This window comes from Haliaeetus albicilla, chromosome 23 (assembly GCF_947461875.1).
Source record: "Haliaeetus albicilla chromosome 23, bHalAlb1.1, whole genome shotgun sequence".
NCBI classification, from domain to species: Eukaryota; Metazoa; Chordata; class Aves; order Accipitriformes; family Accipitridae; genus Haliaeetus; species Haliaeetus albicilla.
In genome coordinates, this window is record NC_091505.1 from 16,616,754 (window position 1) to 16,631,779 (window position 15,026).

The 15,026-nt window shown below is 35.7% G+C and overlaps 1 protein-coding gene across 2 annotated transcripts in view; it reads left to right on the top strand.

Moving 5' to 3' along the window:
• The window catches only part of STK26 (serine/threonine kinase 26), a 33,496-nt gene extending 19,829 nt beyond the window's left edge, over nucleotides 1-13,667 (top strand). For both annotated transcript variants that reach the window (XM_069811393.1, XM_069811394.1), the window contains 9 exons: nucleotides 3,999-4,055; nucleotides 5,752-5,860; nucleotides 5,949-6,106; nucleotides 8,714-8,899; nucleotides 9,530-9,678; nucleotides 10,338-10,431; nucleotides 10,916-10,978; nucleotides 11,069-11,205; nucleotides 11,742-13,667. In XM_069811393.1, the coding sequence (XP_069667494.1) occupies nucleotides 3,999-4,055; nucleotides 5,752-5,860; nucleotides 5,949-6,106; nucleotides 8,714-8,899; nucleotides 9,530-9,678; nucleotides 10,338-10,431; nucleotides 10,916-10,978; nucleotides 11,069-11,205; nucleotides 11,742-11,766 (978 nt within the window). In that variant the 3' untranslated portion in view covers nucleotides 11,767-13,667. The remainder of the gene's footprint in view (nucleotides 1-3,998; nucleotides 4,056-5,751; nucleotides 5,861-5,948; nucleotides 6,107-8,713; nucleotides 8,900-9,529; nucleotides 9,679-10,337; nucleotides 10,432-10,915; nucleotides 10,979-11,068; nucleotides 11,206-11,741) is intronic.
• Nucleotides 13,668-15,026: the final 1,359 nt, after the last annotated feature.

Below are 15,026 nucleotides of genomic sequence, written 5' to 3' on the forward strand. Positions count from 1 at the left end.
TTTAAGAGTTTTCTTTTTTCCTTTGCATCTTTATTTACAGGAAAACAAAACAGTTGACCCAGTCTGCCCTCTTTCAGATCATGCTTATAGAATAGAAGTAGTTTACTAAAATATATTAATCATACATGTAGCTTTCTCTGAAGCTCTAGGAATGCCATTAGAAATGTTTTTGAGTTTTGCAGTGTTTAAATCAAAGAGACATAGTATTTTCTTAACTATACCAAAGCAAACCCTCAGTGCAAAGGCATTCAGGTTGCCTACAATACTTACTGATATTTCTTAGCTGAATAATCTAGAGCTGCTTTAAATCTTTAAATCTGATAGTTTTTACTTTGAAGAAACTGCAGCTGAGACCATGTGTTGGCTTCAGGTTTTTCACATGTGCCTCAGTTCATCCAATCGAACTGTAATGGGACATCTTCTGTTGTAACTTATTCTTGTTTTTTAAACCAATTTTAAGTAAGCTTTGAATAAGCAAATCATTCTTGTCATCAGTTTGTAGTCAGTTCAGTTTTTCCTCTGGTTATGATAGCATATTTGATAATTAAGTTTTTTAAAACACAAAAGAGATGTTAACTGTGTGTGTCTTCTAATTGCAAGCATTTCAGATGAGAGATTTTATTTTTGTACACTCTGTTCTACGTACTCTGCAGCTTTAGAGTTTCCTCACGCTTTAGGATGCAAAGCCAGCCTTGTGGCTGATCAGTATGGAGTGGCCCAGGCTCAGGGAGCCTGGGGCTTACCAGCTACATGCAGGCTCTTCCAGATGCTCCTGCTACTGAAAGGGGGAGGGGAAGAGTGTCTTTTATTTCAATTACTTGACTTACTAATTTGTAACTTAGCTCAGCTGATGCCATGTAAGATACTCTTACCTTCTGCAGCCTAGCTGCTCATTAGCTACAGTTTGTACATCTGACTTGTAAATGTGATTTTAAAAATATGGACAGTCCCTTAATATTTTTACCTAGCAGTGCAATGTTATTTGTCTGTTATCAGATACTTTACTCTTTAGAAACCTTATCGTTGGTACAAGATGGCAAGGTCTACTTCCTTGAGGTTCTTAGGATAAAGCTGATGCCAGTTTTCAGTTATTGTGGTACAGAAAGGGGCAAACCCCCCCTATCTTTGTAAATTGGGGTACCTGTATATCTTGAGTTTTGGAGTTTGAATGGGAGTTTCCCACTGAATTAATCTTAGACGTTAGGTATTAGTAATTTTTTTTTTAATTTTCACTGGGTATCTGGCAAGTTCAGTAGTGTTTTCTAAACATACTGGTAGGTGATGTACAAGCATATATATAGTCAAAGAATGTGCCATAATAAACACATTTGTGTACGGCAGTAAAATGCTTTACCCTTATATCGTGTCTTTCACAAATGTATGTAGAATTGTACAAGCTTACAGCTGTATTAATGCAACTTTTGTAGCTGTAACGTAACTTAAATCCTGATGTAGATGTCTGTAGATGTTTATATTTGTGGAAGGTCAGGATCTAAATTTGTCTCCTCATCCTGTATTGCACTTTGATTGCAATTAACATCACATCTCGATAAATAAAACATTTCTTGTGGAGGATACCCTTGAAAGTGATAGTGCATAGCAATGCAGTAGTGTAAGTTACTTTAGATGGCTAAAATGAGTGTTTTCCTCAAGCCTAATGGTTTGTCAAAATGTATTACTACCTTATCAGTTCAGGCAAGAAAAAGCTTAAAGGTATTAAAAGTTATCCTAGTTCTGGCATGGTTTGGTTACGCATATTTGTGAAGCTTGATAAAATGCTTGAGCTGTACTTTTCATCTGATCCCATAGAGATAGATCTTCTCTTGATGACTGAAATTTCATTATTGTTTTCCCTATTTGTGCCGTCTAGCCGATGGGTTTAAATATATATTCTTGGAACTATTACAGCCACCTGGGCTTGCTCTTTTCTTTTGCAATTAAAACAAGCCTGAAGTTATTCTCAGTTTTTCAGATTTGAATATGGAGAACTTCTGTAGTAGCATCCAAAGACTTCCATCAAGATTGTAGAGCACTTTGTGCACCAAAGCTCTGAGACAATCTAAAGATAGTGTTTGTTCTACATTGTCTATTTATACTTGGTTGACCTAAAATAGCTAGGAAAAAGGTTGTTCATGCCTAGCTAGTAAATATCCACACCCGGTTACAGTGGATAGTAGCAATTTCTTTGAGGCGTTATTTCAGAAACACAGTACTTTACTCATTTTCACCCTATACTGTTTTCAAGTAATGGTCAAATCCTCCAGACATGTCTGGTAACCACAATGTTTGCCTTAAACTGGAGTTACTTGCAGGTCTTCTCAGCTGACAAAGTTGGGCTTTGTAAAAACTGCTAAAATTAGCCAGCCCTTCCCTGCTGATCTCATAATATTGGAATAGACTCTCATAAATGGTGTGGTTTTTAAATTCAGTATAAATCTAATAGAGCACACTTTGTTATAATTGGATGTGGTGCTTTCAGAAACTGCACCTTTATTTGCTTGTTGAGTTTTCTGTCACTAGTCAGGCAATAGGGTGGGAAAGCATACAATGTAGAATGCAAGAGGCTTTAAAAAGTACTTCTACCATAAGCTTGTGCTCTCTTACAAGGAACTAGCACTAGTAAATATGTGCTGGAGACTTAAACAGTGTGCCTGGTACTTCCCCAGGTCTGGTTCGGTTGAGTATTTTTAATAACTGGGTTTTGGTTTAAATAGAGAAATGTTTTTATTTGCAGAATTTCTTAAGAATAGTAGCCCATAGATTAATACTTGGGTTTCTTCTGAAATGTGAGGGGACTCTGGCAAGCAAATGGCAGAAGATCCCAGTTTTGAAACATACTGTCTATCGATCCGATACCAAATCTTTCTCGTTTTGTTTATGTGAACTAGCCACCTTTTGCAGCTACATACTAAGGGCAAAGTCAGCATCTAGAAGTCAGTGTTAGAAGAATTAGTATTCTAGTAGTTGAGACATCTCCACGAAGAAAGTGCAGAAACTCACATATTCACAGGGGTTGGGATTCAAATAGCATATGGTGAAGGAGTACATGAACTTTGCAATATTACTGGAAATAATCTAAAAAAAAAAATAATCCTAAGATAGGTGCCTTAAGTCATACTTTTTATTGAGCTATATTGCTCTTATCTTTTGACTTTTTAATGGCCAATTTTGAACCTCTGATTTGAAAACTTCGGAAATCTGAATGTTTTTGTAGAGTTCCAGGTCTGGCAGTGCAATTTCTCCTGGCTGGTGGTTGTAGTGCTGTTTTGTATCTCAAAATCGGAGCTATCCCTATGGTAGCAGGCATATTTTGTGGTAGGATATAAGTTCTTAGGTACAAGCATATTTAAGGGCTGCTGGATCTGACAACTTTAGTTGGAGCTTGTGGACATGTTAGATACATACTTGCAGAGTTACCACATAGGTAAAGACGCATCTAGTACCTACCTCCATTAGGCTTTAAATTTCTGCTGTCTTTTGAAGCGTGTTCATGCTCACACTCTTGCTCAAAAGTAATTTTAAGTTCTGAGTATTTTGCTCAGGTGAGAGGTGTGGTGATGTTACAAGGAAGTTCACTATTAAAATTGTAATGCTTCTGTATCGCAAATGGCTGGAATTAATAATTGTAATGCAAAGACAGTCTTTTCTAAGAACTACAACCTTACATTAAAACATTTAGTTCAAATTTAAACCACCACCAAATCACCTTTTTCTAAGTTCCATTCCTTTAGTAGAATCATTTTAGATACCAGTTAGCAGAAAATGATTGGGAGGTGGTGGTGCTTTTTTAAATACAGAAGTCAAACTTCAATTGATATTTAGACATCTTGCACAGGAGCTGTGTGATCATTCTAAAAGAAGTAATTACATGTAACTTGATGATTAATGGGACTCTGTATTTGCATTCTCCTAACAGTATGCTGGTAGTCTATTGAAATACATAATTATTTTTTTTATGGCAGCCTTGGACTTCTAACAACTCAAGCCTTCCTTTACAGGGCACAAAACTATGGATAATAATGGAATACTTGGGTGGAGGTTCAGCTTTGGATCTTGTAAGTATATGATTTTTTTGCATTGTAAGTACTAACGAACCTTATTTCATTGCGCTTTCAGATCTCTCTATAAAATCTAGTCCTTGGAGGCAGCTTATATTACATCACTGCTACATTGTAATGCTCCAAAAAGTGTGAATTTGAATGGTAGTTCTGTTATATTGAATTGATGTTGATTTTTTTTGTTGTTGTTGTTTTTACTGTTTGTCTCTAAGCATTAGGAAGCATCTGTTTTATTCTCAGTCAAATGTAAGGCAATGGTTTTTTTAGTATGAGGAGAAGTACTGTTCTTGCCATATGTGGTGGGGTTTTAGGTATTGGATCATCTGTCCCTCCCCTGTCCCCTCCCCCCCGGTAGAATTGATTGCACTTGAATAAAAAATGTTTCCTTTGGGATTGGGTTTCGGGAATGAATGAAGTGAATGCCCACAGAGTACAGTTAATTTTAACTGGTTAAAAGGTGTTGGGTTTTCCATTTTCAGGTTATTTTCAGTTAAGCATGAAAGTGCCTTTTACTTAAGATAGTGTAGCATTCATGAAGGATGTAGCTTAGAGAGTACAAGAGCACAATCCACTGTATGTGGATGTGGTTTCCCCATACTTTCAGTACAGCTCTGCTTCAGCTCTAAAGCTTAGAGACCCACCCTTTCCTGTAAGATAATATAACTCAGTCTTTGTGTTGTTCTGAAGGAAAAATATGTCTTCAGTATTATAGAATGGTGTTAATTATATATTTGCTAACAGTGGTCCTATCTGCAAGAGCTGAAGCATGTGCTTAACTTCACAGATCTATTTAAACTTCTTTATGAAACTATATCACATTAACTCAGCTACAGGAATGCAAAAGCATAGTAATTACATGTAGCGTGTAGCAGTTTGTAGCTCTGGAACTTAGCCTTTTGAGGAAGGGGCTCTGAGATACTTATTCTTTATCACTTTGGAGTAGTTGATAGTCTTCTGTGGAGTGTCAGAAATAGTGAAATAGCTTTTACTAGTGACAGTTGAAACCACTGAACCTTTAGAAGAATAGAACTTCTAAGTTTTGCCTCACTTTGCCATACCATAATTTCATGGTGTTCTCTGTTTCGGTGCTGTGGTGTTGGTATTTTTTTTATATATAGCAGAATCACCCACCTTAATTGCTTTGCGTTTAATTGCATAGCTTTCTAATGTGCAAAGTTTATACTTATTCCATACTAGCAGCTTTATAGCAGCATGTTATGTTCTTGATGCAAAAGCAAGCATGGAATCAAAAATGCTGGAACAAAAAAAAAATGCAACATTGAATTTAAAAACCACAGTCAATAGACTAATTTATTTTGTAATAAACTGAGTTTCTTAATTCACTTAATCTAAAATACAAAATTCAGTCTGCTGTGTTTGCTGTCTATAGGAAACTAACTTTGTGGAAAATTAGTCTAGCTTTTCATGTGCATTGCATGCTGGGGGGAATGCATACTGTACACGTTAGAAAAGTAACAGTGCTTTCAATGTATTATCAGTAGAGATGTGAAGATGATTATTCCAATGGCACCTATTTCTGATAGAATGTTGACATAGTTCATTGAATCTTCCATGAATTCTGTTAGTTCTTTGCTTTTAAAAAATCTTTCAAGTTTAAGATTTAATTAAATCCATAACAAGGCAAAAAATAGATACAAGACTAAAATTATTGTAATGTATCTTTTCTGTAAAGCTGCGTGCAGGCCCATTTGATGAGTTCCAGATTGCTACCATGCTAAAGGAAATCTTGAAAGGTCTTGACTACCTACACTCAGAGAAGAAAATTCACAGGGATATAAAAGGTGCATAACATTTAAAATGTTACTTTAATAAAGCCTTTAAAAATCGTAAGAGCAGTATTCTAATTTAGATATTATTTCCCCTTGGCAGCTGCCAATGTCTTGTTATCAGAACAAGGCGATGTTAAGCTTGCTGATTTTGGGGTTGCTGGGCAGCTGACAGACACGCAAATTAAGAGGAATACCTTTGTTGGAACTCCGTTTTGGATGGCCCCTGAAGTTATTCAGCAGTCAGCGTATGATTCAAAAGTAAGTATGAGAGTAGAATACCTTTTCTTTGTATCTGCATATCCAACAGAAATTCCTTTGATTTTTGTGGGTTTAGCTCTATCAGTATGGAGGGAAAAAAAAGTAGATTTCAAATTACAGCGTTTAAAATAATAAAATTAAAAGTGCGATTAAATTGTTTTTATACGGTAGTTACATGTCACTGTACTCACATGCAAGACCCATGCAAGCTCACCAAGTAAATTCATGCTTTTGTGTTAAGATTCTTTCAGAGAAACTCCCTGGATGCTTTCAGTGTTGTGGGTGGGTTGGTTGGTTTTGTTTTTAATTTCAATAAAACGTTTCACATTTAATTCAAATGGTAATAAAGCTCTCACAAATTAGAATGCCACCAGAACTTATCAGCTTATTTAAAGCTAAGATGGTGGCTGAAATTTTACTCGTCTCAGATTTTTCTAAACAGTTCTGCATATAATTTCTTTAATGGTATTTCTGAGAACTTGTGTAATGCTGAAGATTTTAGCACAGGTGACTAATCTTGAGAAGGAAAAAAGTAACTAGAACTACAGGATTGGGTAGCTGTGGTAGCAATATGGTACCTTGTACATTTCTTTGTCATGGGAGCTGTTGACTAATTGCAAAGGAGAGTTTCCCTATGTGAACTAGCAGTAGAAAAGCAGACCTCCTCCACGTTTATCTGAGGGTTGAGAACTGCTGCTAGAAATTATGATAAGGAAGGAACAGTCCCCTCTTCTCCCATGTGTATACCCACAAGATAACCTAGAGCATGTGGTTAGCAAAATGGTAATGTAGTTCAGTGCTGGCACTGGACTTTCTATGCTGTAGATGCAACCTTAAATAGGAGCAAAAAATCTAAAAACGTTGGTATATGCGAAGTAATACTTTCATACTGTTTTTTCTCAAATAGTAAACATGTAACTGTACTTGTGATGTGCACATAAAGAAAAGACTGTTGAATATCTGAGATGTCCTGAAGATATTCACACTGCAGGAGACTTTCCCGGGATCCTTCAGACTTGAAGGAATTTGTGTACATGTCACAAGGGTTCTTGCTGATAAGGAGTACGTTGTAGTTCTCATGTTTAGGTTTCAGTGGTGCAACTGTAATGTGCTCCCTAGGGCACTTTGGAAAAAGCGCTCTACTCCACTTTAAAACCGCGTGTTGTCCAGTCAAAGTGATAATAATTCCTCTTCTGCTTGCCCTATGTATAAATCAGCGGTACCACCCCTTCGTTTACATTCTCCCAGCAACCTAATCTTATGCCTTCTGTATCTCCTCAATACGTCACAAGAGCAATGCCCTCTCCCTTTTCTTTCTATGCCAAAAGTCTGGGGGGAAAACACATAACATGCAAGCCTTTGGTAGGACAGATGAAGGGTTTTGGACAGGATACACTTCAATTTCTGGACTAATACTGATGAGCATTTTGGCATCTGGACTGAATTTTAACCTTTCTGCTTCTCTCCCTGCTTCAAAATGACAGAAAATAAAATAGAAATTCATACACTTTTGTGGTGGCAGAGATTTACAAGCCTCATCTCTTCTTTCAAAACATTTTGCTCCAGTATACAATTGTTGGTTATGATATTTCAGTAATAAACAATGAGCTAGTTTAATTCTTCAATATTAAGATATTTAAATATTAAGATATTTAATATCTTCAATATTAAGATATAACAGATATTTTAGTTCTTGTGAATAGGAAGGGAATATTGGAGAGATGCAAGTTGTAACCCTTGTTTACTCTATGAGCAACTTTGGTTTATGACTTCTGTGCCAAGTGTAGTCAACTATTGCCAGCCACTTTTTAATGAGAAGCACCTTTAGTGACCTTAATAGCTATTGTAGCTCATCTAAAAAGATGCAAGTAATGTACATTTCACTTGGGAAAAATCTCTAAATGGGAGAAGAATTTTATAGTTCACAAGATATTTTGATACAAATAGAAAATTTGTTTATAAAGCTTACCTTTAGCTAAAATAAATACCACTTCATTATTCTTCAGAAACTTAACATTTCGAACTTGGTGTTTCAGGTCTAGCAAGTTGATAATTTTCTAGCTCAATTCATCAATCAGTCTGTTAGGAAAGAAATTAAGTGATCACCTGCTGGATTTGATTCAACTCTCTGCCTTGTTTCTTTAGAGTGAGGTGTCAAACAAGGTTGGATACCTCAGTGCATCTACAGTTTAAAAAGTAACATCAGCATGCAGTTTTGGTATCTAAACAAAATCTGAATTTGACATAGGAAATTTATGGTAGTTTGTAGTTCATTACATAATAAAAAAATCAAAGGGAGGTAAATGTTTCTGAAGCTTCTTCCAAAAGCATGCGTATTTAGGTGCATGTTTAACTTGCTGACAGTGTTACAACAGTGACAGTGTGCAACAAAAGTGATGTTGTAGATGTTTGTCATTAAAGACTGATTAAGTCAGCCAGGTCTTCGGGGATTATAGCCTTCAAATATTGGTAAAGAATCTTTGTGCATTATCTACTTAGACCAAAATTAGTTTTATTATATAGATGCAGTATATGTGAAGATTTCGGTTATTAACGACTTACGATAGCCCTTAATTTTGTACTAAATGTAACTTTTCCCTTTCTCAGGCTGACATCTGGTCATTGGGAATCACTGCTATTGAACTAGCCAAAGGGGAGCCTCCCAACTCTGATATGCATCCAATGAGAGTTCTGTTCCTCATTCCGAAAAACAATCCTCCGACTTTATTAGGAGAATTCAGTAAACCTTTTAAAGAATTCATTGATGCATGTCTGAATAAGGACCCAACATTTGTGAGTAGATGTGTGTGTGTGTGTGTATAGATGTTTTGGCTTTGTTTCCAACTCTCTCATGCACGTGAAATACTTTGCTGGTGTAGTGCATCATAGTTGAAATAATTTTAGAGACTATACTTTCCACTGTAAATGGTAGTGGTGCTTTTTAATAGCTGTGTCTCCATCCTAGTCTCTTTTGTTTAAAATACTGAAAGGAGGAGGGACAAGGCTGGAAAAAATGATGGTGACAGAGGCAGCTTCCTAAAACACACTCAAACCTAAGATAATGTCAGAAAAGAAGCTTTAACAGAGGAGAGAATCTTAGATCTTTTTTTTCCAGCAGAACTTCTGCTGTCTGTCTGAATTCTGCTTACAAGGAAATGTTGCATTGGAGAATTTTGATTAGTCATTTTCCTGGGTGTGTACCTTGTAGCACAGAAGGATAAGCGGTATAGTCTGTGACTTGATCATATTTTTAGAGTGCTTGTAAATATGGATTACTGGCATTTGTTGACTTCCTGTTTCACTAATTTCCTGATACTATACGAGTTAGCTCTAGAAGTCAGTTGTCTTACTAAATCTCCCCTATTAACATTTAAAATCATGAAATGTTAGCATAACATTAAATATTTAAGGTGTTTCTTACAGCGCCCTACTGCAAAAGAACTTCTGAAGCACAAATTCATCATGAAAAATGCCAAGAAGACTTCGTATCTAACAGAACTGATTGATAGGTTTAAGAGATGGAAAGCAGAGGGACATAGTAGTGATGAAAGTGATTCCGATGGTTCAGATTCGTAAGTTTATTTTCAGTTTAGTCTCTTTGGGGCTTTTCTTTTTTTAAATAATGTTACTAAAGTAGGTTTAGTGGCGGTTTCTCTGTGTAATTAACTCCTCTTCTGTACATCTGTCTTTGTTCCATTATGTTTTTCATTGGCTTCTTTCAAGAAAACCCCTTGTATGAACCTAAAGACTAACACATAAGTCACCCTATGTGCTCGTTATCTCTTTAAACTTTCCCTCTCTGAACTCGGTTTCGCTTCTGTTTAAGTGCTATGTATTTCCTAGTCTGAGGCTAGTGGTTATACCAAAAACAATGAATCACAATTAGAAATATTGTGGAGCAAGGTTGAGGTGTGTGAAGAAGTTTGCACAATGCCTGTGGAACAATATACATTCTGTAAGTCTCTTGCTTTTCTGGATATCAGAGAACTGTTTTAAATGGGATGCCATGGGAGAAGGTAAGCTTTATGGGTAGATAACATCTTCTGTTTGCTTTGATTGTATTTCAATTTATTCAGCCTCTGAAGTTGTTTTTTTAAAGGTCAACGTTTTTCTTCTTATTTTAGGGAATACAGATCTAATCCATATAGATTTATTATGTATTTCGGTTACCTATGCTTGCTTAGCATTACGTTGTGGCTAGTATTGTGTACATCATATCCTTTTTCTTCAGGGAGTCCAGTAACAAAGAAAATAACTCTCATCCTGAGTGGAGTTTTACAACAGTTCGAAAGAAGCCAGATGCAAAGAAGCTACAGAATGGGACGGTGTGTACAGTCTGAAGAGTTCTTCTTTCTACGTGCTGATTTTGAAGCCAATTTAAGGAAGATAGTGATAAAACTTAGTAATTATTCACTTTTCATAAGAACTGACTGTCTTTTTGTAGTTCAAGAGGTGATGCTTGTTAGCGGTATTTCCTATGCCCATGTCAGCCTTAAATGCAAAAGGTACCGCATACTAATAGATCAGTAACTGCTCATAGAGGTGTGAATTTTAAAGACTCTCATAATATTAGAGAGGAAAAACTGAATTGTTTTTCTGATGATATATGACACTTCAGATGTGTCATCACGCATCTGTTTCCACATCACATAACATTTGTTGATGTACTGTGCCTTCATTGGTTTTGTAATGTATTTCAAGTGCTTTGTTGAATTTAACTGAACTTTCAAAATCACATGTGCTGTGTTAAATGCAGCGTATGTGTTGTACAGGAGTATGCTAATGTAATCCTTATTTGTTAACTTTTAGGATCAGGATCTTGTTAAAACCCTGAGTTGTCTAACTATGATAATCACCCCCGTGTTTGCTGAGGTAAGTCTTGACTTAAAAAATTTCTTTGAAAATATTACCCAAGTGTCTGATAAATTCTATAATTTTTATCTGTTTTGGTTTGTTACTCAGCTCAAACAGCAGGACACAAATAATGCTAGCAGAAAGAAAGCAATTGAAGAACTTGAGAAAAGCATCAATATGGCAGAAGCAACATGTCCAGGGATCACAGATAAGATGGTGAAGAAACTTATGGAGAAATTTCAGAAGTAAGTTAAAGAAATTGTTGTATGCATTGTAGGGAAAAAAAAAAAGTTTTATTTTAAAAGAAAAATTTTAAATTAAGTACTTATGTACAGGAAAGGTTGGTTGACACTGAATTTCATATGTTGGGTAAATTTGAGTAGTTTAGTGGTAAGTGAAAGATCTGCTATGTCCAGTGCTTTAAAGTTTTAACTTTGGTAGTATACATAACAATTCTGTTTGAGACTGAAACTAATAGTAACAATTACCGTATCTGTTTGGTCTTCTAGTGCTGCAATTTTACTGTAGTTGTTATACCTTGCTTCCTTTAATTTAGCCTGCAATTTTGTCATAAGCATATTTATAGCCAGTAAAGGAGCAGGAGAATCTTTAACTTTTTAGGGAATATTTTCTTGAGAATGTCACTTCTGGTGTTTTTTTCCTGTGAACTGTTGAGATGAAAGCATGTACAGGTTTGGTGATGCAAAAATAGTTATGTGCTGTTTGCCAAGTTGAAACAATATAACTAACAAGATTCTTACTTGCATTTTTTTATCCATAGATTTTCTGTTAATGACTCATCCTAAGAAACTTCACATAATTGACTGCTGTTTCGTATGGACCCAGTGAAACCCACCAAAACTACTTCAAGCTTGGCAGTGCTTAGCTCATGAGCTCCTTGTGCCTTTTGGATCTTTGCAACATATTGATGGTGATTGAGGATTTGAAAGAACCTACTCAACTATTTTGTGGCAGTGCACATGGTTTTATATTTTCAGGAAATTATTTTGTAAAGAACAACTTTTAATATTGTAGTTTCACCTGTTTAATCTGATAAATGTTGAGGTGCAGTTTTGCTTTTAGAAATAACCATTACTTTAGTTAATAGAAAGTGCAAGTACAGTATGTTTTGATGCTGTTTTGTTCCTGTACATGGGGATGTACAGGTCTTTTGTATTCATGAGTTAAACTTTTGTAAATCACTAATAAGCTTCAGAGAAAATAGCTTTTTCACAAGCGTATTCAAAACATGTAATGTAGTGGCAAGGGTATTGCTGTAGCACCTGCTTCAACCAGCATATAGTTATCGTGCCCTGAAAAATAAACCTGCAACAGTATCTATTATAATTCTAAATTGGTACAGTATTTTAGGCAGCTCTATGATTAAATATATTTGAGAGCAATATGTCAATAGTTTGCAGGTGATATGTAGCAACAGGTATATCCTGATGTACAGTATATGTATTACCTTTTAGAACAGGTTTTGAAGTAGTAATTCAATCTTATATCATCATGGTAGGAAAATTTAGAGCAATACAGTTGAGGGGGTGGGGCTTTTGGCAATAATGGACAAAACCTGAAGTCCAATTTAACTTAACTTAATTTTTTTCCTCTGAGTACACATGCCTGGGTGGAAGGGAGCCAGAGAAGCCGAGCGTCGCATGATACATACCTCACAAGCAGGTATAAGTGTAACACCAGCGTTCTGTGTGGTGGTGTTGTTTCTCCTGTAAGATATTTATACACATTTTTGTTCTTAAATACATTAAATACAGTACATCAACATAATTTGTTTATAATTTTCTGAAAGTGTATTTTAAATATGTATTTACCAGTTAATATGCAAATAACTGAGTTATAGATATTCTTTCACAAAAAGGTAGTACTGTGCAGTACGGAGTGATTTTTTTTTTTTTTTTTTTTTCATAAAAAGTAGATAAGACTATAAGTTGCTTTCAGTTATATATTTATGGTACTGCTAGATGGGTAATATCTTCTCTTCTGTTTTTTTTTCCCTTTTTCAACCCAGTATGTATATTATGCTGAAGTTTTGAACTGGGATTGTTTTTCAGTACTTAGCTGTGGAACTGTTGGTGTAAATTTATTTTTGATAAAGGCTGGGTGTGTTTATTTTATGGTTCAGACCTGCACATTTGTTTTTGCACAAAAGTCATTTTAAAGAATCTGAAATATATCTGCCAAATATTGAAAAAGTAATGGTGTGCAAGTAAATACTGCATTTTTAGTCAAATGTTGCCATTACATCGTTTTTATATAAAGGACACTTGTGAGAGATGGTGGTTAGATATGCCAAGGACAATTATTTTCAATGGTGCCTACACTGTAAAAAAATTACTTTTAACTCCTTGTTTTAATTTTAAAAAAATGTTTCTGTTTAAAACTTTCATCTGCTATATAACTGAAATTCAATTAGAATTTATATCTGAGAAAAAAGTCTGGAAATAGTTTTTGAAAACAATAATGTTATGGATGAAATAAATATTTTTATAAATGTAAAAGCAGCAAAAGTTGTAAATACAGTTGATCTGAAGCTTTACAAAATAACTGCATCACAGAAACAAATTGTAGTGCTCCTCTAGCTTCTGTAGTTGTTAGTCTTGTAAATCTGTTTATAGATTAAGCTTATTTCAATGTTTTGGGGGGTTTTAAATGGTTTAAAAATAAATATTTAAGTTCTGTAAACTTTCATGAGCTTGTTCTGTTGTGCGTTTTATTCTGAATTTTAGTAGATGTGCAGAGGTGTGGATATACCTCTTACAAACTTGTGTTCTAGTTCAAGAAAGGTGTTCCTTGCACAGAGTTGCATGGTTGCTTTGAAAAGGTTTGGGTCCCCCCCATGCTGTTCTTGTCCGGAGGACACCTACCAGCTGCTACGCCACAGGGAATGGATGGAACAGCCCCAGGGTTCAGTTTGATTCCATTCCTAAAGAGGAGTCGTCAGGATCTGTGTGCTCAGACGAATGCGCACGGCCAGTGACAACATGGTAGAGGTGTCAGAACACTCTGACTTCATTGTGAACTCGGCATTGTGGAGTGAAGGTACAAAAAGGCCTGTGCCACAGTTACCTCGACTTTCACTTCAGCAGTCTCGACCCAAATGTCGTTTTACAGAGCTCCATACAAATTTCTCAGAATTAAAAACATGTTTTTACTTCCATGTCACTTCCCTTAAGGTGTTCGTTTTATGTGGGAGGCCAAGGGAGAGGTGATGGGAATTCCTCCCAAATTTTATAACTGGTGGCTGTACCCTGTTGACACAGGGTCTTTAATCTATGCAACTCTATAAATGATTCTGGGTAGGTAGGGTTAATGAATTATTTGGGAAATTGGAACCTGTCCTATTTGTGATATGACTGTAATAAGTTGCTGAACTATGGTGCCTCTTCTTTTCCTGTGAAATGGGTGGGATGTATACCTACCTCATAGGACAGTGTGGGGAAAAACTCATCCATGTGTGAATAATACAGCCTCATTCTCTTGTAGCACAGTCCATTCAAGAAGGTTTTTTTTTTTAATTGTACTGCATATGGCATTTCTGCGCCTAAAGTCTCTGTGCATCGTTAAAACTATAACCTTAACTCTTAAGAATGGATGTCTGTATTACTGGTTTCCAGAAAACAGTTGTCTTTTTCCCCACCATGTGTTAGTTATTGATGAACTGTGTAACTTAATCAGCAGTATTCTGTTGCTGACAGATAGCTAATGGAAAGATATATCAAAATATTCATGCAGGAATCTTCTTGCTTGTTTGGTTTGCCATGCTTCCCACTGTAGATTGAGAAGAATTGATATTGAAGTAGTCTTATCAAAATAGTCTGAATCGCAGAATAGAGAAATGTATTTGTTCTTGGGTAGATGAGTCCTTTATTAATGTAACCATTCTTAAAACCCTTGGTCTCTGACTCCTCTAGTATGCTTCTGTACAGTAAGCATGTAGTATCGTAAACACCTGTTCTTGCATTCAGTCGAATGTCTATAGCTGAATAGGAAAGTACATAGGTTCTTAATGTGTTTGCACAAAGTTTAGCAGTTGTTAAAGGTCTGA